The 23452-nt window shown below is 52.0% G+C and overlaps 1 protein-coding gene across 19 annotated transcripts in view; it reads left to right on the forward strand.

The window, feature by feature from the left end:
- GAS7 (growth arrest specific 7) overlaps positions 1-22999 on the forward strand; it is a 218138-nt gene extending 195139 nt beyond the window's left edge. For all 19 annotated transcript variants that reach the window (XM_044744435.2, XM_014864143.3, XM_044744450.2 and 16 more), the window contains 6 exons: positions 2559-2637; positions 9078-9206; positions 10174-10297; positions 14347-14426; positions 15946-16044; positions 16746-22999. In XM_044744435.2, the coding sequence (XP_044600370.1) occupies positions 2559-2637; positions 9078-9206; positions 10174-10297; positions 14347-14426; positions 15946-16044; positions 16746-16859 (625 nt within the window). In that variant the 3' untranslated portion in view covers positions 16860-22999. The remainder of the gene's footprint in view (positions 1-2558; positions 2638-9077; positions 9207-10173; positions 10298-14346; positions 14427-15945; positions 16045-16745) is intronic.
- Positions 23000-23452: the final 453 nt, after the last annotated feature.

A 23452-nucleotide genomic window follows, 5' to 3' on the forward strand; every position in this document is an offset into this window, starting at 1 on the left:
GTCAGGCCTGCACCAACACGCCGTGCACACAGGCACCTACAAACACGGGCAACCCAGCACATGCTCACGTACATGCATTGACGCCGCTCACCTGCCACACGGGCGCAAACACACACCCCATCTCCGCTATGTGGTCACACCCAATGCACCCTCCTTCCAGTAGGCACCATGGGGTGGGGGTTTGAGTATGTGGGCCCCCTCCTCACCATGTGTAGCGATGCTGCTTTGCATGTATGCACAGTTTGGACATTAGCCCAGTCCACCTCGAACCTTTCAAAGGGTAGTGCTGGAGCCTAGAGATTGGGCCCTATAGGGAGAACCTGATGGGGGCGCTTGAGCTGGCTTTTCCAACTTGAGCGCTGTGTTCAAAATAGATTCCGAAGGATATGTGCACACTGGTAATAGGTTATTTATTCTGCCTTGGAACAGAAATATATTTCTGGTCATATTTTCTTCATTAACCTCTTCTTAGATGAAAAATCTCTCTTCAAATGAGAGAATTTCTAAATTGCTTTTTTCTAAACAATTGCGAAGTGGCTCCAAGGGGCTGGAATCCTGGGGCAGGGGAGGTGCGCATGGGGAATGTCTTAGCTCGCATAGGCCCCTCTGAGTGGAGTGACGGTCTCCCCCTGTGGATGCCCCGCCTGGAGGTGGGGCTGAGGACACTGAGCATGCAACTGCTTTTTCCTCTCCTCCCAGGAGCCCTCAGATGACATTCTCAGTCACTGCAGCCGTCACTGGGCCAGTTCCTGGCCACACGTTCTGCTCACAGTAGGCTGACAAACTCAGCACCACCCAGGGCCTTTTTGGCTTCCGGGCTCTTGTTTGTACCTCGCACAGGTGTGTGTGTAGCTCAGCTGCAGGAGCAAACCCCTCTCCATGGCCCTTTAATCAAGTTCCCACTCCTCCTGGCGCTGCTTCTGTAAGCTCTGCGTAGTGTTGGCGTTCGCTTCAGATCTGTCATCCATCTTGGGATAATCTGTGTGCGTGGCAGGAGGGCAGGGCCCAGCTTCCTTTTTTCCCTGTGGGTGTACAGTGGGCTCCACACCATTTGTTGAAAAGACCATCCGTCCGCATTCAGATAATTGGCACCTTTGTTTCATATCAGTCACCCAGTCGCCCATCAGTCAACCACAAACTTACATCTGAGTGAGTCTGTTTCTGGACCTGGTATTCTGTCCCCGTGTCTCTGAGACCACCATGACCACCTCCACCCCCGCCTCCCCCCATCGTGGACTTCCTACCTGTCTGCCGAATCAGGAGGGCAGCCAGGCCACCCCGAGCTGCCCCTGCACAGCTCCCTGGAGCTCTGGCCCTTCAGGCCCAGACAAATGTCCCCAGCTTGGATTGCCCCTGTTCTCACTCCATCTCTTCCCTGGTAGGCTTCCCAGCCAGGATCACCCAAGGGGACCGTTGTTTGCTACCCGACCCCTAGATAAAACCAGTCAGTCATTTCCCATGAGCACTCCCCTCACCCTGAGCCAACACCACAACCAGACAGGCCTGGACTGTGGTCAGAGGGGACCCTCCTTTTCTGTTGGTGATTCTCAGTTGCTAGCTGCTCCGCACGACATCCGGAAGCCTCGCAGCGTGCTGTCTTTTCATCACCTTTGCCACTTGAGATTAATGAATTCTCTGGGGGAAGTGGCTTCTTGATGAAATTAAATCAACTGAACATCCAGCCTGGGCTTGTTGGCTGGGTGGAGAGGTCTCGAGCCAGGACACAGCAGTGTCATTTGGAAGGTTGGTGAGCTTAAAGAGTTGCAAATGATGGGGAATGTAGCACGGGGGCCTACATTCGAGTCTCGGGGACTTCAGGCGATTGTTCTGTTGGAAACACCTCCTTGGAGTGGAAAAGCTATTTAGCGAAGAGGACTCTGCCGTTCTCCAGGAGGCTGTAGGCTGCCCTGGGGCTCACGGTCCAGAATCAGTACTGGTGGGAGCCACGCTCCTGAGGATGGTGACAGAGAGCCTTCTCTGCTGTGTGGGCATCCCTAAGAGGTCCCGGGACTCAGGTGGCCCATCTTTGCCTTTCTTGGAAGTCAGACCACCGGAGGTTTGCCTACAGGCAGGGCCGTGTGGTACCTTCTGTCTAGGAAGGGCTTCTCCCCAAAAAGGCATCTGTTCTCCTTCCTTGATTTGCCAGCAGGTGTTTGCACGCCCCCGCTCCATCAGCAAACAACGAGGGGTGATGGGAAGGCCTGGGGACAGCGATGGGCCAGGTAGCAAGGCCCTCACTGCAACTGCACCCTGCCTTCCTCTCGCATCTCCCCCGGGTCTCTGGGTCTCCAGGTATTGCCCCAGCCACTTGACTGCTGCAGTCTGTTCTCCCACCTCCAGAGACCCTCAGCTCGGTTGGTGTGGCTCCTCTGGCCCCACAGGTGAAGCGTGGTAGCGACGTTTGTTTTGGGCCTGGGCCCGGGCCCTGCCTCATCCAAGTTCGCAGTCTCGGGTGTTAGATGCTTCCCCAGGCCTTGGGGTCGAGACCCACTGCCCCGCCTCAGGAAGGGCTGTGGGCTCCCCCCTCTGAGAGTCTCACAGTCTTCTTGGTGTTGCAGCTCCCTGGGAGAAGCGTGGGCGCAGGTGAAGAAGAGCCTTGCGGACGAGGCAGAAGTTCACCTCAAGTTCTCGGCCAAGGTGAGCCCTCGCTGCGCCTCTCTGGGCTGGTCTTGCCTCTCTCTGTGCCTCCGAGCGTTCGACAGCTCTCTTCAGAGCGTGGTGTCGGCCAGGTTCCGAAGTATAAGTTTTGAGAGTCGGGAAGGGGTACGTAATGGTGCGCCACTGGGTGGTATTTCCACCAAACCGAAACAAGAGCGTCGGTAACGAGAACTATCCACTGAAACGTGGATAGTAGGAACGTGCTGCTAGGAAGTGATGAGTGCCGAGTGTTTATTACCTTTGTTTTTAATATAATTTGCTAATTTTAAGTTTAGATCATTTAATGTTTAATACTGGCCGTCTTTAACAACCAGCTCACAGAATTCCTACAAATTGGGCATTTGGCTCTGCTGAGCCAGTGCGAGCTGCCCCAGCATAGCTCTGGGGAACCCAAGTGGTGAAACCCCACTGTCGCTTTGCTGGTCTTTCAAAGGGGCGTATTGGCGTTTTCTACTTCTTGGGGTCGAGAGACTAGACTGTGCCAAAGGGGAACTTTCTGGTTTTGTTTGTTGTTGTTACACAGTTCCAGACTGGGTAACTGGGCCTTCTTTCATTCAGTTCTGAAGACTCTAGCTCTGTGACCTTGAGGACAGTGATGTTTCTGTCCTGTTCACTCTGCCCTCAGTACCCAGGGTGGTGCCTGGTACACAGTAGACGTTCAATTAATGTTTTCTCAAGTAGTGAATCAGCGAGGCCCTCTCATTATCTCCTCCTGACCCCCCAGTCTTTTCAGTCCTACTTTCTCTCTCTGATTTCTCTTTGTTTCCAGGTGACCCTCTCTTTCCCACCCCCTGGCTTGTATCTCCATATTCCTTCTCAGGCTCTCCACTACTTTTCAGGGAAAAACTAAAGCAAGTGGCTGACTGAGATAATTCACACTAAAGTGTGCATGACTGGCTGGGCTACCCATTAGCATACTTCCCTTTTGAAGGAGGAGAGGCCCTTGAGAGTGGCACCATTCCCAGTGACCTTTGCCTACAGGGGTCCACACTCTTCCCTCTGCCCTCCCACCATCCCTAGTCAGACATGGCAGCCCAAGAGGACACTTGCACGAAGTGCATAAACTCTCTGAGCCCCCATTTTAAAATTGGGGGCACACTGCCTCCTTTACTGCTCGAAAGTAGCATCCACCCCTAAAGATGGCTGTTCCTTCCCAGGGCTCCCACATTCAGCACTCATGGGTCCTGTCTCTTTTCTGCTGTTTTCCCCACAGCACTTGTGCTTCTGGGCTTTGGGGTCCCCATGGGATGTGCACTGCTGGAGGGCAGGTCTCCCCTCCCCACCCCATGATGGTTCCCTGCACGTCGAGGGCAGAACGAATGACTCAGATGGCTGAGACATGTGACGCAGCTTTATAAAGAGCTGAGGTGGGAGGAAAAAGCAGTGCTGTTCCCAGCTGCCCGCTCCTAGAGAATGTTAGTGCCCCAAGAGTGATGTGACACCTAGATGTGAGTGAGAATTCCTGGGCTGATGATGGCACATTAACCTCATACCCCAAGCGCTCCACAGGAAAATTGCCACTCAAGCCCTGGGAGAGAAGGGAGCTCTTTGCTGCCTTGCATACTAAGTAGCAAGTTATTTTTAAGCTGCAGGTCATGGGTGGTGTTCCGTCTAGGTCCCCCTTCTATCCCAGCCCCCCGCAGTGCCGTTCACCACGTGGCAGAAACCTCTATTGACGGGTGAAATGAAGCGGAAGGCTGCCGCTGTGCTGGGAGCCGGCTCCGGGAGCTTCTGAAAAGCCACCAGCTGGATCCTGGACTGCCTGGTGGCACTTACTCCCCATCAGTAGGACCCCGGTTCTCGACTCTTTACAGAGTACTCAGCAGGTGACAACACGCTCTCCGAGGCGCTGTGTCCCTTTTACTACGGCTCACTCGCACCACTGCTTCCAATGCGAGATGTTTGGGGTTTCTCCACAGCCGCCACTTCTCCTGTACCAGCTGGGCGTCCTACAATCTCATTCAATTCTGACGCTAACTACCTGGAGATAGTGTCAGATCCCACAGGTGAAGGGCTCAGCCCCCCAAGACTGCCCCCACTTCAGATGCCAGTTCCAAGTAGAGAGTCCCCAAGTTACCCACACTTCTGTCTGACTTGGCTGCAAGTCAGGGGTTCCGTGACCCACCCACTTCTCAGGTTTGATAATTTGCTAGAATGGCTCCCAGAACTCAGGGAAACAGCTAGGTTTACTGATTTATTATATATTCAAGGGCGTGATAAAGGCTACAGATGAACAGTCAGCTGAAGAGAAAGACAGGACGAATTCTGGAAGGATCCTGAGTCCAGAAGCTTCTGACCCCTTGGAGTTGGGGTGCACCATCCTCCTGGCACATGGATGTGTCACCAACCTGGGAGCTCTCTGAACCCCTAATTTACAGATTTTTATGGAGGTTTTATCAGGTAGACATAATCAATTATTAACTCAGTCTCCAGGCCCTCTGCCCTCCCCAGAGGTTGAGGGATGGGGCTGAAAGTTCCAAGCTTCTAATTGTGGCTTGGTCTTTCTGGTGACCAGCCCCTATCCTGAAGCCATCCAGGAGCCACCAGGAGTCACCTCATAAGAACAAAAGACGCTCCTAGCGCCTTTGTTGCTTAGGAGATTACAAAGGTTTTAGGAGCTCTCGCCAGGAGCTAAGGACAAAGACCAAAGTAGATATTTGTTATTATATCACAGCATACAGTGATGTTGGTGTTCTAGATAGTTGTGCACAGGATATAACTCATCTCTATTGATTTTATCAACCACCGTGCAAGACAGCATCTCCATTTCACAAATGAGAAGGAACAGAGAAGTCAAATCGCCGCCCATGTTCACACAGCATGTGGGTTCAGCTACTGAGGAAGCAAAGAAGACTGAGCGAATTGGAGACCTGGCCTCCAGACCTTTTCTCCGGGCAGACCAGCAGAGCACTCTGCCCTCCCTTCAGGGCTGCTGGGGTGGTGCAGGCTGGCCTTCCAAGAGCCCGGGACGTTTTAAGTCAGGCGACGACGAGACAGGGCTGACTTCACCATTCAGCTGATGAGAGGTGTATGAAGAATGTTCGCACAAAACTGACTTTTCTCTGAGAACCTGTGCTGCTTCCCACCTGTCAGGGTTGGTGGCCTCGGGCAGTCGTCCTGGCGGCCCAGTGGTTGAATGGCAAGTCCTTGAAAGCACAGAGGCTCCCAAGGATTTATTCGTCTTCCCTGGATAATATGGCTCCACATGCGCAAAACCCACTTGAACGCCTGCTCCAAAAGGCTCATTGAAATTCTACTCTGAATGTTCTGTGTCAGGGGCAAGAGCTCTTTAAAAAATGCAATTTTGTTATGGCAACCTTTCAAGCTTTTCTGGTCTACTAGCTCAAGCCATTGTTAATAGCATCGGGCCGTTAAAGAAATAAGATTGCTCTGTACAGAGAAAGTTAGACCTGCCTCCAGCTGAAGAAGGGAGACCAGAAGAGTTCCTTCTTATGGGGGAAAGTCTCATCGTGCAATAAGAGGCCATGCATCCAGTCAGAAGACTTGGGGGGGGACAGTGGGAGTCAGGAGACTTGAGTTTCATGTCATCTGTCACTAAGAAGCTTTGTGACCTTGGGCAAGTCACTTAGCATCTCTGAGCTTCCATTTTTTCTGTGTGAAAGGAAGAGTTAGGACCGGATCAGTGACTTGAAACTCCTTTGTGACCCACAGTAATACATTTTACGTGGGCCCCCAGAGCACGAGCTATCCACACCCAGGTGTCCACCCGCAGATACGTACACAGCCAAAACACACGTTTCACGAAACAGTACTTATCCTTCTGCCTGAAATGCACTCGTTCTGGTATTGTCTATCCATGCCCGGTCTCTTCTCTTCAAAAAGCTGGTCCTCACCCACTAAACTGGTCTCACAACTCTTAGCAGCAACCCACCGTTTAAAAAACACTGGAGCAGAGAGTCCCTGAGGTTCCTTCCAACTTGGGATTTCTCTCATCCTCTTCTGCTGTGTGCGGTGGAAGGAGGAGGCGGCTCAGGGAGCGGGAGTTCTGGAGAGGCTCCAACAGCCAGTCCCATCCAGGACGGGCCAGCTCGAGAGCTCAGGAGATCCAGCTTCTGGGAAGGACTTCTGACTCTCGGTTCAACAAAGATGCTTCAGAGTCAAGAATGAGTGTAAAAAGACACCGGCCAATGCTTTTGTAGGAAAAATTATCTCTCTTAAAAATATGTAGGAGCCGGCCCCGTGGCCGAGTGGTTAAGTTCATGAGCTCCACTTTGGCAGCCCAGGGTTCGCTGGTTCGGATCCTGGGCACAGACCTAAACACTGTTCATCAAGCTATGCTGGGGCTGCATCCCACATAGAAGAACTAGAATGATTGATAACTATCTACTGGGGCTTTGGGGAGAAAAAAGCAATTTTAAACATAGAGGGAGAATCCATGGGTCTTTGTCTATGGGATGGAGTCACGTCTGACAGCTAGTAGCATTATGTTTCCAGAATGTCATTTGGAATTTGGGGAAAGCATTTGGGTGCATTGGCAGGTTCTTGGGCTCTTCCCCAGACCACAGAGCCTGGGTCCAGGGCCCAGGAATCCTGGATGTTCAAAAGCCCCTCCAGGTCACTCCTGGGCACATGGAAGCCTGGAAATCACTGACTTTCCAGGCCCTCAGAGAGAGACCCCAGAGTTACTGAGTCAACAGGCTGAGTAACCCTCATAGACCCCCGAATCAGGCAGCTAAGTTATGCACGTCCTCCTCTTCCTCCTTCACCACCTCCCCTCCCCCTCCTCCCCCTCCTCCCCCTCCTCCCCCTCCTCCTCCCTCCCCCCTCCCCCTCCTCCCCCCTCCCCCTCCTCCCCTTCCCCCTCCCCCTCTCCTCTTCCCTCTTCTCCCCCTCCTCCCCCTCCTCCCCTCTCCTCTTCCCTCTTCTCCCTTTCTCCCCCTCCTCCTTTCTCCTCCCTCCCACCGCCCCCCCCCCCCCCCGCAAATGCTAGATCTACGTGGGAGTGGGGTTTTCATGTTGGCAGCTCTCAAGTTTTAGCATCTTACAAACTGCCATCAGATGGGGGTGTTTTCCTATACGAGGAGACTTCCCGGGCTCAAAAAAACAATAGACATTTACAACTGACAGGAGGAGGAAAGGGGCGTTTGGGTGGCCCGCTGTCTGTTAAACTTTGAGGGTGGTCCCACAACAAAACCCTCGTCCATCACCCAGGGCATGGGGCCCTGAAGATCATGTGTTCTTCCAAGTAGTGAAGGGGCACTGACTCCGCACCAGCTCCACCTGGACGCTGTGGACACAGCAGTGGCCAAGCCCACATGGCCCCTGCCCTCGTAGAGCTCACTGTCCTGTGTCGCCGGTGGTTTAGAACTAGGAACACTGAAGTCCTCGAGGTCCTCAGAGAAACAGATAATGTAGCAGGTGCCTGGTGAGGAGGAAGAGGAGAGAAATCCCAGAATCCCAGAGTGGGATGTCACTGTCCAGGGAAATTCAGCTCGGCTTCCCAGAGGTGCTTCCTGGCCAGGAGGCCGAGGGACCCTGCAAGGCCGTGTTGGTGGGATCCTGGAAGGCCAAGTTGGAGGAGTGGAGCTCACCTGGCTTTGACCACAGCAGGTCCACGTTTAATCTGTTTTCTTATCAGATGCATCTCATGTTCTCCGACTCCCAAAAAAGTGTAGTGAAAGTTCTCCTTTGAAAGGGAGTCGAGTGGGAAAGAGCGAAGGAATAGAAGAGAAGGGGAAAGCTGGAAAACCCCGCACCCCCCAGCTCCTCTCAGGGCATAGACTCTTTCTCCGCCCTCCCTCGGAGTCCGAGGCAGGTCTCCTGGGGGTGGGAGGTGTGCCAGGTTCCACGCAGACAGTGAGGTGAGCTCCCCCGCTGGGCACAGCTCAGGAGAGGGGCCCTGGGAGTCCCCACCAGACCTGGGGGGCTTCCCGCCATGGATTGCTGGAGCTTTGGGCCATGCCTAGACCATCTCTGTAGTCTCAGCACCTGGCACATAGCAGATGGTCAGTCAACAGAACTGAACTGAGACCGCCCAATTAAATGGCATCCACATGGCCGTCCCTGTGCTAAGTGCCAGGGGACACAGAGATGGTGGCTTGGTTTCTGCCCCCAGAAAGCTCCCAGTTTGGAAAGTAAGGGAGACAGACAGCCGAGCAAAGCCCTACAAAAAGCTGTGGGAGCTGAGCGGAGGGAGATAGGCAACAAGAGACTCAGAAAGTTCTAGATCCCAACCCGTCCATCTGTCGATGTGAATGCTGGGACCTCCAGCTAAGGTGAGCCCAGACTGCCACCTGATAAGCAGCCGCTCGTCTCTAACCTTCTTGTAGACCAGCCAGGCCACTGCCCCAGGCCCTGTGCCACCTGCTGGGGTTGGGGAGAGTGTCCGTCTCTCTCCTTCAGTTACTTGCAGCTGATGCCCAGGGGTCCTGAGCGTGTGTACCCCCTCTCCTCTACAGCTTCACAGTGAGGTAGAGAAGCCCCTAATGAACTTCCGGGAGAACTTCAAGAAAGACATGAAGAAGTGCGACCACCACATCGCTGACCTCCGCAAGCAGCTCGCCAGCCGCTACGCTGCAGTGGAGAAGGTGAGGGGCCCAGGCCTCCGGGCCGGGGTGGGAAGTGGGGGCCTACTGTGGGAGGATGGGCTGGGGACCACCAGGGGCTCTGAGTGCCAGGGCTGAGGCCTTTGTCCCTGCTGTGGCAGGATTGCGGGTGGGGAATGCAAACCTTGAGCCCAAGCTGGAGAGCCCCCACCCCCAGCCAAAGGGCAGGTAAGAGCTGCTCCCCAGTGGGGCTCGTATCACTGGGAGCAAGAGAGGCTGCACCTGCCATGGGAGATGTAGTGGGGCCCCAAAGGGCACGTGAGACGAGGTACGCCCTGCTTTTGTGGGACCTGGAGCCTGGACGTGCTTCTGGTCCACACCCTTTGGGCCTCACCTGGCAGATTACCTCTTGACAGTCTCCCTGCCCAGAGGCCACAGTGTTCTGACCTCAGAAGTCTGACCCTAGTGGGAGCTGCTGATGGCCAGCCCTGGAGTGGAAGAGAGCTCTCCCTGGGGCTGGGCTGACTCCAGGGCTGTAGGGACGAGTGCAGGACACTTAACTGCTGCAGGCACCAAAGGGCCTGTCCTGCCCCAGAAGGGGTGGCTGGTGCTGCCATCTGCTAAGCACTGCTGGGAGTGACGTAGATGACCTTTGTGGGCCCTTCCACCCCGGAGAGGCTGTGGTTTTAGGACTGCCTGGGTCCCCAGTACGTGTCCACACTCCAGTGAAAGTGTGGTCCGAGAGGCTTGCTCTGGGCCGAGTCGGGATGCAGTTGAAAGAGATGGGGCTGAGAATACGTGTGGCAGCCTCTGCACAGTTCCTAACTGGCTGGGTGGTGGTTAGTCACTAGTCTGGCTGCTTGGCCTCTCAGAGCCACTGGGGCATCACTTACAAAAGGACGAAAAAGAAAGGACTCTTCCTAGAAAAGGGGAGGGTAGGCCACATGACTCGTGGGACCCACCTGGGTCTGCGCCCCGTGACCGGCTTCTCCATGTCCTTGGACCCCAGGCCCGGAAAGCCCTCACAGAGCGGCAGAGAGACCTGGAGATGAAGACCCAGCAGCTGGAGATCAAGCTGAGCAACAAGACGGAGGAGGACATCAAGAAAGCACGGAGGAAGTCCACGCAGGCCGGTGAGTGTGGGGCCAGCGTCCAGCTGCCCCTCGCAGTCTTCACTTGGTCACGGAGGCGCAAAAGGAGAGGCTGGGACATGGGGTGCCCAGGAAGGTGCATCCCGCAGGATGAGGCTGGGAGGTGGGCGCTGTGGAGTAGGGAGCAGGCCAGGCTGTTTCCAGGCCACGGCCGGGGACTGGGCTCCTTGTGCTCCCCCAGCAAGGGCTCTTTCTTGCCCAAACCCTGGCTCTCTGAGCAGGAGGTGGACTAACTCCCCCATGCACGCAGGACTCTGGGGTCCTATCCCTGCGTGGAGACCACAGGACAAGTGCAAAGTCCTGCCCACTCACGTCGTCCCATCTCCCCAGCAGTGACCTTCCAAAGGTTCACCCATGGTGGCGGGCTTCTGCCCCGGGAACAGAGGCCGACATTTTGTTTAATGAAATAAACACATTTCGGATTCTCTCTGAAAGATTCCCCCAGTGAGTTGGTTTCTGCTTCCACCTAGCGGTCAATATTATCTAATGCACAGGGAAGGGGACCGGTAAAAGCTTATTAACTATCTTTAAAAAGCCAGTTTCACTGCGTGTGAGGACAATGCGAGTGGCTTTCTGGTGTTAGAATGTGTGCTGTAGGATGAGGGTTTGGATTAGATGGTCTCTAGGTCCCTTTCACCTCACTTTCTGGTGAACCTGCTACAATTAATTCATTATAAAATGAAGCAGCCTAGTGGACATTTTGAAATAAGGTGGTATAAACATGTCAATAACAAAATAATATAATAGAAACATAGCATTTTATATAAAGATCTTATAATGCACAGTAGTAAATTATTGGATCTAGAAATAGAAGGCATAATATGCTTATTGGGAGTAAGAAGGAGACCCCAGAGGAGAGGCATATTTAAATTAGTTTAATTTATTAACTTATTAAAAAGTAAAATTATATTGCAAAACCAATATCACTACTTGGCAAAAAATTGTAATCAGCGCATAACAATATAAAATCTTATTCAACAGGTATAATCACCATCAACACTTGGTGTTTTAATTTTTAAAAATTTTTTTAATAACTGTAATTAAATTTATGCTCATTAGATCATGTTATACTCTATGTTCTGAACTTATGTTCTAACTGATCCATCTTAGAAATAGCCCTGTTCTGTCACCTATGCGTTGATTTATCCATCCATTCAGTAAGTCCCCTGTGACTTTTTTTCTGTGAACTAATTCTCCATTTTCTTGTCGAGTGGCTGGTCTTGTTCTTACTGACTGATTGAAAGGGATTATTTATAAGTTAGGAAAATTAACCTTTTGTCATCTGAATTGCAAATATTTTTCCTATGTTGTCTTTTTATCTTTTAATTTTGTTCTTTCTATTTTTTCCTTTTCTTCTTCTTTTGGCTTCTTTTGTTATTTTTTTGTTTAATGGTCTTTTCTTGTGTGAGTTCTAGAGAAGAACTTCCTAAAACTTAGAAACACTTTCCCTTTTTCAAGATTTTTTTTTAATCACTTTTTTTTCCCTTATTTCCTTTTGGCTTCAGGGGTTTTTTTAAAGATATTTGGTCCACCAGACCTTTATTTTTCCTTACACCACTGCTTTACCCATATTCCACATGTACTGATTTGCAGTGTGTTCATTTCTCCCATATTCTAGATATTTTGCTGTTTGTGTTTTGATTTCATCTTTGGGCCAAATTTAAAAGAAAATCTTTAAGTTTTCACGAGCCAGGCTCTGTTACTGTTGTTTTCTACTCTTGCTATTTGTGTCTGGTTTCATTGTGTTGTCCTCAGGTGACACAGTCTCTTGTCCCCACAGTTTGGAATTGTTTTGTGCTGACAGTGACTAGTCCTCAGATGTAAAAATTCTACCTTTTTGAGCCGTCTCGGTGTATCAGGCACCAGGCCACATGCCTTCGAGCATTCTCTCTTTAATCCCCCAGTCCTGCCACAGGGAGATATTTTTATAGCCTTTTACAAGTGATGAAACTGATGACAAACAGGATGAGGAACTTTCCCAAAACTGACGGTTATGGAGCACCTGGTCCAGAATTCTCTCTTCTCTTGTTCCAAAGACTTGGCTTGCCATCCTTTGGTTGGACAGGCTGTTACCCAGAAAATGTCAGCTTTTCTTTCCTCTGCTCCCTTCTCTTCCTGTCCCTCATCTTTTCCAAGCCTACTGGAAGGCACGCATCTGGGTCCTCAGGGGGCTTGACTTCATTTTGCCATCCTCATCATCATCACGTAGCTCATGTTAATGTGCTGACTCTGTGCCAGTGTGCATTCTAAGCACTTTACATATGTCGACCTCTCTGATCTTCACCATGACTCTGTGAAGGTACCATTATTGTCCCCATTTTACAGATGAGGAAACTGAGGCACAGGCAGGTTAATTGACTCGTCCAAGATTGCACGGCTAGTACACAGTGGCGCTGGTATGACAACCCTGGTGTTCTGGTTCCAGAATCCGTGTCTTTAAGCTGTACTGTTCAGAAGGGTCTGGTTTCAAACCCTTGGGCTCCATGGAGAGAAGACACACTCTTCCTTCTCCTACCCTGTTTCCTGACGTTGCAGAAATTCTCGAAGCATTTTCTCAAAATCGTGATTGACCCATACGGCTTTGGGAATTTCATATTGTACGTTTATGGGGCAACATGCTGACCCCATCCTCGGTCAGGGCCAGGCTCCTGGTGGGAATGCATTTGCAATGAAATATCCACGTTCTTTCTTCTAGTTCAGTCCTCCTTGGAATCAAGGGCCTCGTCATTGGCCTTGGACAAGAGCAAAATGAACAATGCCCTTGATTTGGTTCTGTTACTCAAGGCTCATCTCCCAGGCAGCATTGTGGTTCCCCAGGGAGGGGTTACTGACTGAGCTGGGCTCTGGGTCAGGTGGACATACCTCTCCCCGTTTTCTTGCTCTTTCATGTTGGAATACACACGAGCAAGGTGATGATGTTACAGGAATAACTTTGAATCTACTTGAATTGCTAGATCTGAAGAATAAATCAAGTTGGCTTTGGTTGGCTCGTGCATCTTTCCCACTGTGATGCTTTCCTCTCTGGAACCGTAACGATCAGGACGCTGCGTGTAGACTAAGCCATGCGCTCAAGTGGGGCTTCTCCAACTGTGGTGTGCACGTGGGTCCCCTGAGGATCTTGTGAAAATGCGGTTTCTGATTCACTGGGTCTCGGGCGTGTCCTGAGAGCTGCATTTCTAGCAAGCTCCCAGGGCATGCTGCTGCTGCTGCAGGAGCTGTGTTTTGTGTAGCAAGATTCTCAGATGCTGGTACCTTAGGAATATTGGCAATTACTTTACAGTTTGTTTTCTTTCTAATTACAAAATATTTCAAACGTATATATGATTACAGAAAAAAATATACTAGCCATCAAGATTGAGTAATTATGTTTGTTTCAGATCTCTCTCTTATGAAATAAAATGCTACAGAAAGCTCATTCCCTCCCACTCATCCTTTCTCAGTTGCCCAAGGTCACCGCTATCCTGGAATTGGTGCGTAGCACTCCAGTGCATGTTTTCATGCCGCTACTGCACATGAATGGGCCATAAACCACCAGGCACAGTATTTTGTTTTTCAGAATGATATCTGCACTTGTACACGCACACACACACACACAGGTGTGACTTGCAAGCTTCTCTTCTTTAACTAGTACCAAGTTGCTCGTGACACATTTTCACCAAGCAGGACTCTCCAATGGAAATGAAACTACCATCTTTAGAGGGGGAAGCATTTTCTGGGCTTATGCTAGGGCTGGGGTTCCTAGGAGTACCCCCCTGCACACACACACACACCCACACACACACCCACCCACCCACCCACCCATACACCCATCCATCCTGAATTCTCGGTGTCTGGAGTCAAGTTCAGATGGACACTCTGAAGCTCGTCTCTTGTGGTGCTGGGTTGCCCCCTTCCTTTGCTCTGTTCCCCATTTCCAATGGTCTCCATGGTCCCAGGGAGAGGAGAGGGCATGGCTGTGGGACACAGGTGGGGAGAAGGCAGCCATGGCGAGGACAGGATGGAGTGTGAATGGTGGTGTTGGCCTTTTCCAGGAGATGACCTTATGCGCTGTGTGGACCTCTACAACCAGGCCCAGTCCAAGTGGTTTGAAGAGATGGTGACCACCACATTGGTGAGTAACCGGAGATGTGTAAGCGTCTCAATACAGGGACGGACTGGTGCTCAGGAAGCCCTGGGTCGATGCTGGCGGGCACAGGGGTGATGTAATGGGAGTGACTATAGACATGGTCATTAGATCTGCTCTAGTGTTGGAGTCAAGACCTCCACTCTGGGCCAGTCTCTGGATTCAAATCCTTGCTCTGGCTCTTCCTAGCTGTGTGAGCATGGGCAAGGGTCGGGTCTTGGTATATGCTCCTTGGCTGTCCCCTGCAAGTCAAAGTCAACTGAGGATGCACCTAGCTAAGTAGACAGTGGGCCCTTTAGGGCAAATAACCAAGTTGTAGGGAGCATGACCCTCCCCACCCCCAAAAGAGTTATGGGTCCTTGATAGGAGATCCATGCAAGGCATATAAATGGGTGAGGCCGGGGGAACTGCGTAGGAGGAATGGAGGGGAGGCCTCTGACCAAGAGGCATGGGGAATAGGCATCAGACCTTTTTTTTGCCTTCCTGAGTATTTCTTTTGAAGGGGCAGCATCTCCTTGTCTGTCAGCACCCACCTGAGTGGGACAGTGAAGTTGGGTTGACACTTGGGCCACTAGGCCAGATGATGAAGGAAGCATCATGCCAGAATCGTCCCACTGCCTGAAGCCACCCCTGTCCGTCTGGCACAGGACTAACCCTTTGCCTTCCCAGGTGTCAGCCCACCAGAGCAGATTAGAGGCCTCCCCCAGGGGCGGTGACCTAGTTTTCCTCCTGGTTAATCTCCTAATTAAGCCCCCTGCTTACTGCCCTCCCTGGTTAATCACCTGGGCGGTGACCTAGTTGTACACAGAATAACAGCCTGATCTCCTCAATTCCCAAGATGCAGAACCACCTAGAAACTAAAGGAGAGACCCTGTCCTCTCTTCCCGTTGACTGTGGCCACCTTTCTCCCAGCCCCCTGCCTCTCCTGGCCTGGTCCATCCCACAGCACTAGGGGTGCACAGAGGAGACCAGGCTGCTCAGCAGAGGCCCAGGGAAAAAGCCCCAGAAGTTTAGGCACGGAAGCTCCTGTGCGTGTCCCATTTCTCCACCCCGTCAGGGAACTGGGGCTGGGGCTGCACAGGTGCAGAATCATGATTAAGAGCATAACAGACCTTGGTTCAAATCCCGCTCCTCCCATAATTCCGTGTTGCTTTGGACAAGTGACATTAACTCTCTGGGTGTTAATTCCGTTGCTTGGAAAATGCACATAAAGACAGAACCTATCTCTTAAAATTATCATGAGGACAATTAAGTAATGCGTGTAAAGCTCTTAGCACCCACCGCGCCCGGCAGAGGTGGATTCAGGAAATAACGGCTGTATCATCACCACCTTCATCTTCACCCCCAGATAGGGTCGAGTTCAGACCCCAGAGGGTCAGGTGGGATCCAGGATAAGCAGGTGGCGACTTGTGTTTTATGTATCGAGTGGTCTGGGACCTGGGTGGTGGGAAGGTCCCCAGGTTGAGGGCACACGCTCAGAGGTCTCTGGTCTTTTCCTCCTCTGCAGGAGCTGGAGCGGCTGGAGGTAGAGAGGGTAGAGATGATCCGGCAACATCTGTGTCAGTACACACAGCTGCGGCACGAGACGGACATGTTCAACCAAAGCGTGAGTTCCTGCCCTCGGCCCAAGGCCAGCGGGGCTTCTGGGGGACCCGGGGCCAAGGGAGAGCCGAGGGTGCTGTGCTGTGGCAGGTTAAGTGGCCACTGCAAATGAGTGTGCCCTGAAGGTGGGCCGTGGGCAGGTGCTCGGGCCTGTGGGTGTCCCTTGGGATCGATTTGTAGATTATCCTGGATGGCCACGTGGATCCATCCCAACCTCATGAAACAAATATGCACGTGAGCTGTTACCCTGAAGGTGGAGAAGCTCATGACAGTTAAAATAGCTAAAGACATTATTGCCTCCCCTAGTAAATTTCTTACCAAAAGAAAAAATTCTAGAAATAGTCAAACTATCTAAAGCTAAGGTTTCATTTGACCTGTTCTCGGATGGTAAACTTGGGGACAGATGGAGGAAGAGGTCACGGACCTTGAGCCTTTGAGGCCACCCTGCCCTTTCATCCAGCCCTGAGGTCTGGAGGGGAAAGTGCACCTGGTGAGGAGAGGGTGCACCCTGAGGACCGGGATGAGAGTTCCGGGCTCCCTACTGTCACGGCTGTCTGCATATCCCTCACATGGGCCTCCCTGGGGCCACAGCCCTCTAGAGAGGCTGCTCTGACAGGTGCAGAGGTACGAGCAGCAGGGCTCAGCGGAAACGTCCCTGGCTCGGCTGCCACCTCTGACGGTGTCCCCTCTTTCTGTCCCTTGCAGACAGTCGAGCCTGTGGACCAACTGCTTCGAAAAGTGGACCCAGCCAAAGACAGGGAGCTGTGGGTCAGAGAGCACAAGACGGGCAACATCCGCCCCGTGGACATGGAGATCTAGACGGGCACGTGCAGCCCGGGGGTCCTGCCGAGGAGAGGGGCTGGGGGTCCCATGGAGAGGCGGTGGCGGCTCCTGCCGTGGGGCCTGCTGCCAGGTGGAGCTGCCCTCCCACCCGCTCTCCTGGTCTACAGAGGAAAGGGGAGAGTGTGGGCCACAGCTGGTGATTCCAGAAGGGCGGCCGGCACTGCCCCGCTGGGAGCCCCCCAGTGTTCCCAGCCCAAGAAGACAGATCCACGGCCCTGCCCTTGTCTCTGAGGCCAAAGCCCCCAACTCCCGTGCTGTGCTTGCCACTCCGAGAACAAACTGAGGCTGGAACTTTGTGGTCCCTGCTGAGCACCATGGGATCGCCTCCCCATCCAGAGCCAGCTGTGTCACACGCTTGTGCCCCTGGAGGCCCCACGGCCCCTGGCCCCCTTGTCTCCAGGGCTTTGGAGGGTCAGGGGAAGGAGGTCTCTGTCTCCAAGCCGAGTATCAGGATCAGATTGTGGATAGAAGGCATTGTTCAGCTCAACAGCCCGCACCCAGAACCCTTTGCGGCCCTCTGTCTTTATGTTCCCCGTTGCATTCTGGGAGCCCACATCCTGGCCCTTCTCTGCCACTTTTCATCATTGGGAGTCTTGGGAAGGCGGCCTGGCTCCTGTCTTCCCAGACTGGCCCTTCCTGGAGAGGTCGGGATGGAACTACCTCATTCAGCAGATTTGCCCCGAGCCAGAGCGTTGAATTGCGGTTCCCAGTAGATCAGGCATCTTCTGTAAAGTCTCCTCTCTGGAAATCCCAGTCTCCCCAACCCTCAGCCGCTTCTGCAGGAAAGCCGTCTCCTCCCACCCCCACCCCCTTTGGGCTCTTCATGGCGCTGGGTCAGTCCCATGGAGAGATGGGTTGGTGCAAGTCTTTGTCATCCCGCAGGTGGCTCCACCTGCTTGTGCAGGGGGTGATTGAGACCCCTGTCCCTTGTACAGCTTCCTTGCACTGGTGGGCACCGTACAGGCCTCTCAGACTCTCATGGCCACTGTAGGTTGTCGCCTTCCAGGCAGTGTCGCGCCACCTTGGCCTCTCAGCTCCTTCTGCACGTTCTAGAGCCCTGCGTGGAGCCCCTGCTTGGTGCTGGTCCCACCTTCCCCTTCCTCCATCTCCTGATTCCTGGGAAAGCCTGGTCTGAGCGTGTGACTTGGGAGTTTCAGCACTGCCATCGGGTCCTCGCTCATCACTTTCTTCCTTTATGGGACCACAGCAAACATGTTCTCCACCATGTTGAGTCTTGAGAATCAGCTCAAGGGGACCAGAAGAAGACAAGGACCCTGAAGGAGCTCACACAGCTAGCAGAGGGCAGATTCTAGCCCAGAACCCACTCCCTGAAAATCCGTCTTTGTTAGTTAATCTTTCCCATTGATTACTCTGGCTTTACGAGACCCATACGTCTCCCACGAGGGTAGAATTCTAAGAGCACAACTCACTGGTCTTTCTCTCAGCCTTACATGCTGGGCACTGATGACTTATTAGTTTTGAATCTTTGGGCACCTCTTTCATTGAGTCAGAATTGCTCTGTCATAGTTTATGGTAGAAAGATGCCGATGATCCTACAGCAAACCAAACTTTGTCACTTTTCTCTCCTTATTGAAACGTCCCAACCAAAAAGGTCACTGTGAAGGCCCTCACCAACACGAAGGCCATCAGGATGGATCTGTCCCTGGCACAGAGAACTACCCCGTCTGGATCTGTGGTTAAGCCATGACACCAGCTACCAATTTTAGGATATTATTTCTTGGTTTCTTTATTAAAAATGGGTGCTAGTAGTAACTGCTTTGTGGCTTAGTAAACTAATTCGTGGATGATTTTCAAACATTCAAAGCCAATGGCCTTGTTACTGACACATACTTTGAGCGTGATATGGCTCATTGATTTTGTTTTCTCTTTCCCATCTGAGGATTCCAGAGTCTTCTGTTCCTCCCTGGGACAGAGGAGGCTCTCTTGCCTCTTCTAGGGTAGCCCAGGTTGGGCCAGTCTATGTTCTAGAGTCATTCTTTCCCCCTTCCTCCGCTCACCGCAGTCTCATTAGCCTCTTCACATGCATCTTTTTTTCTTCCCTCCTTTATTCATTCATCAAGCATTTAGCTAGGGCCAAGCAGTGTGCTAAGATCTGGGGACAAGATATGGCCCTGTGACCAGGTTAGCCCATGATCTCTTACTCTATTTAGATGTATCTCTCCTCCATGGGTCTTGAGGGGCTGTAACCTTGGCATTCACATACAGGTACTCTCTGCAGACTTGAGGTTTTTAGAGATTCTGTCTGTTGTTCTGATAGATATTCATTCGTTTATTCTGCAGGTACTTGGGACAATCCAGGCATCTTGCGGGGTACTAGAAATGTAGCTGTGTACAAGACAGGCCCCCTCCCCCATCCCCCCATTCTCCATGTGGACAGGGCAATGTTTAGACCTTTCTGGAGAGTGGGAACATTGTACCCCTCCACATGTAACCCTCTGGGAGCCTGTAATTATAATACAAACTCCTGCCATGTGGCATTTACCCGCCGGATGGAAGGTAGGCAGCAAGAAGAGTTGAAGCACCTGGTCCTCAGGCCCTCACAGCCTGCACCCAACTCGAATTTCAGAGGTTTGTTTTCAATAAATCCCTTCACTTTACAAAGAGGAAGAATGAAGCTCAAGATGGCCAGTGAGTGTTGTGAAGCAAACACCATGAATTGAGAGCTGGAGGCAAGTCCAGGTCCCCATCCCTATTCCCAGGGCACCCCTGTGGATGAGATCAAGATCAGGATGACATCTAGACTAACTGGAAGTGCACTTGGGAGCAGCAGTCTCTCCGGGTTGTGGTGGTCTCGTGTTTGTTTTGGTGTCTAGGTTATTGGAGGGCTTGCCTGGGTGTATTCAGAGTGAGTGAGTCTGGGTTATTCCTGAGCACACCCATCATTCCATTTCTGAGAACAGGTGAGCCCCTTCTACCTGCCTTCACCTGGGAGACACAGGTGTACTTAGTCTATGAAAACCTGATTTTTTAAAATATCTTTAAGACTGTTCAAAGTGAATTGGTTGCCATGACAACCTCCAGGAAAAGCTACTTGTTCCTCTCCGTTTTTTCTACTGTTTTTGATTATCGCAAAACACTGGCCACCTAAACCACAGGCACCGCCTTGGGCCTCCCTTCTGCCTCCACCGGATGCCCGTGGGCCAGGGAGGATCCCTGCAGTAGGAGGCACTTCTCTGCCCCTCGGGGCTGCTCAGTGACTGCGGCAGACAGAAACAGTGTCCACATTCATGAACCAGGGTTTGTTTCTCTTCCCTTTGTGAAAACCAATCAATTACGAGATTCGTGGATGGGTGCGTAAAAATCTTGGCTGAGCCAAAGTCCCTTCTTGGAAATACAAGCCATAGAATTAAAAGGACGTCAAAGCCCTCGGCTTGTTTAAGGGAGTTTACTTGCAGCGGTGAGTGGCCTTGACCAGGAGAGTTTAAGCAGGACTCGGCAGACCTGCTGGTGATCTTGTAGGTGGGGAAAGCACTTCACAATGTTAAGTGGGGTACAGATGGGCAGCATGCTTTGCTTCGCCAGCACATCATCTTATTCCCATAATCCTTTCCACCCCATAAGAGCCACTGCCCTTTCTTTTTCCAGGTTTATTGAGGTATTTGACATACAGCATTGGGGTTTATTAACATGCAGTAAAATTCACCCTTTTGAAGTATGCGGTTCAGTAAATTTTGACAAACGCATACGGTCTTGTAACCACCACCAAAATCAACATCATATTTCCGTCACTCCAAAAAGTGCCCTCAGGCTCCTCCTAGTCGATCCACTCCTCCCACTCCCAGCCCACGGCAACCACTGATGGATGTTCTGACCCTATCGTTTCCCCTTTTCTAGAATGTCCTATAAATGGAGTCGTGCTGATGTAGCCTCTGACTCTGGCTGCTTTCCCTCGCTTAATGCTTTTGCGTCACCCGTGTTGCTGTATGTGTCAGGAGTCTATTCCTGTGCATCCCCGAGCAGTGGTCCATTGCACGGGTGTCCCACACTGCTTCCTTGCTTTTAAAGCGAGTTGTTTGCCCTGGAGTTCCTGGCCCGGGGTCTTTCAGTATTTTGCACGGCTACTTCCAGCCTGCTGCTTCCTACAGCTCCCGAGGCTCCTCCGAATTCCAGCTATGCCCACAAGTGGTTCTTGGGGCTCACACTTGCCTTTTTCGTTCATTTTAGGTTTTTGACAATGCAGACAGCTGCCAGGGATTGGAGGGAGGGGGCGGGTGGGGTCTCAGTTGCCTTCGACTTCTGCTGAACCGTGAAGCTTGCATCTCAGCTAGCAGATCTGCTCCCTCCTGGGGACCCTCCCTTCAGCTCGCACAGTCCTTGGCATTTATTGAACACTGGTGGGTGTGGAAGGCGAATGGACGTAGCATGAATGAGAAGACAGGGGGCTGGCCTTGGGTTAATCTCAGTCCTTTCCTCGATCTCTCTTGCTTCATCTGCCAACTAAGGATATTTGTTCTAGATGGTCTCTCAACCCTCCTCCCCTCCTCTTTTCAAGTTTTGTACCCTCCGCACGTGGTGGTGCCTATCTGGATCCCATGAGCACATCCTGTCAGTTGTGCGTGGTGTTGCCTGGAATCCTCATGAGAGGCGTGCTCTGGCACTTCTCTGCTTAGATGCAAATGGAACTAAAATTAAGTTTCATGAGCTGTTGAGAATGAGGTAGTTCCTCCCAGGACCCTTAAAGAAAGCGCAAGTGGTTACCTTTTGGGTCTCGTCCCCTGGTCTTTGACAGCACGTCCTGATGTCTGCTTCCAAGGACGCAGGACAGGCATGAGGTCAAGCCTCCCTCAGGTTCTTGTCATTGCTGGAGCCTTGCTCAGCTGGCCGTCACACCGAGCCTGGCCTGTGCCTACACCCCACTGAGTGGTGGCATCTGGTGGCAGAGATAGGACCAACCCAGCTAATGCCAGGCAGGCTATGGGCCTGAGCCCCGAGGTAACCACTCCAAGTCGTGTCTTGATTATGCCGTGCTCAGTGGGAAGTGACCCCTGGGAGGCAACCAGGCACTTCTCCAAGCAAATGGAAGATCCAGGATCCAGGCCTCTGAAGGTCAGGGCGCGAGGGGCCCAAGCCCACAGTGGGTCACACTGAAGGGTAGCTTCTGGGTTGAATTTTGCCAGGGAGGACTTCCACATCTCCCCCACGGGAGTAGTATTTCTGTCGGGCCTTTTCTGTTGCAGCAGGTTTGGGTGCGAAAAAGACTGACAGATGGCGTAAAGCAATGTTCCGTTTTCCCTGAGCCTCTAGATGCCGTGGCGTGGCTCTGTCAGGAGCCTGTGTTAGGGGTGCCTCTGCAGGAGAGGCATTGTGGTGGTCTTTGGCCCCGCTCTGTGCACTGCTTTGGGGGCATGGACCCTTTGTGTTTGAGGGGAATCCCTAATGGGATTGCAGTAGTGGAATGGGAAGGGTCCAGGACATGTGTGCTCTGATGGGGACGGTGTGACGTAGCGATGGAGAGTAAAAGCACCTGGCACCTGGCCTGCCGTGCTGTCTCAGTTGTCAGTCCCATAACCTGAAGTTAAGTTGCATCCCCTCTCAGGACTTCTGTGTACTCATCTGTCGAGTGGAGATGCTCCCCCTCCAGCGTCACGCACAGCAGACCGGCTCTCGGGAGCTGTGGCCTCCAGGCAGCCATGTGGACCCAGGGACAGACATTCAAAGGGACACCAGCCATTCTTGGTGACAGGGGCCCCATGTTTGCATCTCTGCCCTTTGGAAGGAGATGGTTGAGGGGCAGCCCTTTCACAGACATGAGCACATCAGCAAACTCTATGAAAGTGGAATTTTCTAACAAAATAAACTTGCTTGTTTGGTCTGTTTTCTGTAACTTTTGCTAAATACTTTATACATTTTTAATGTTAAAAAGCTGTGTCTCCTGCCAACACTCCTCATCCCAGTATGAATGTGTTTACCCCACATTGTATACCCTTCCATCCTCTGGCTGCCTAGATCAGTAAATAAAATTGATGTACTATAATTTATAAGTAACACTGTTGGAACTCTGCTCCCTATGGAGGCTGTCATTCGCCCTTCTCACCCCACCGTAATAGCATTTATGTGTATTAATGCTGAAGAATTAAATGTTTAAAGGGTTTAAATTTTGAAGGCATTTGCTCTATATAATTGTTCTGCATTATTATAAAGCGTTTTCAGGAAGTCAAATGCTCTCATCTTTGTCTTGGGCTCTGTGTGTACACTTGAGATGCTGACATTCATCCCGTGTAAGATAAACCGTCCAGAGACGCCGGGTCCCGCCGAGCGACCCCCGTTCCTGGAAAGCTGCCACATTCTTCCTTGTACAAACGGTCTCTGTTCCTCCTGGGCTCCCAGGACTGGTGATGATTTTACTCCTGATGACTTAGCAGAGGAACAGAGGGCCCCTGGGCGTTGACCCCCAGGTGGGTACCATGCTGCAAGACCCACACACCTGGCCCTGGCCCCAGTCCCCTCCCCTGGTGACTTCTGTCCCTGTGAACAGAAGGGGCTCCTGGCTAGTATTTCTTTTCTCCTCCATCCATCCATTCATTCATGCAGTAGTTATTGAGCACCTG

Source organism: Equus asinus, chromosome 13, assembly GCF_041296235.1.
Source record: "Equus asinus isolate D_3611 breed Donkey chromosome 13, EquAss-T2T_v2, whole genome shotgun sequence".
Taxonomy (NCBI): Eukaryota; Metazoa; Chordata; class Mammalia; order Perissodactyla; family Equidae; genus Equus; species Equus asinus.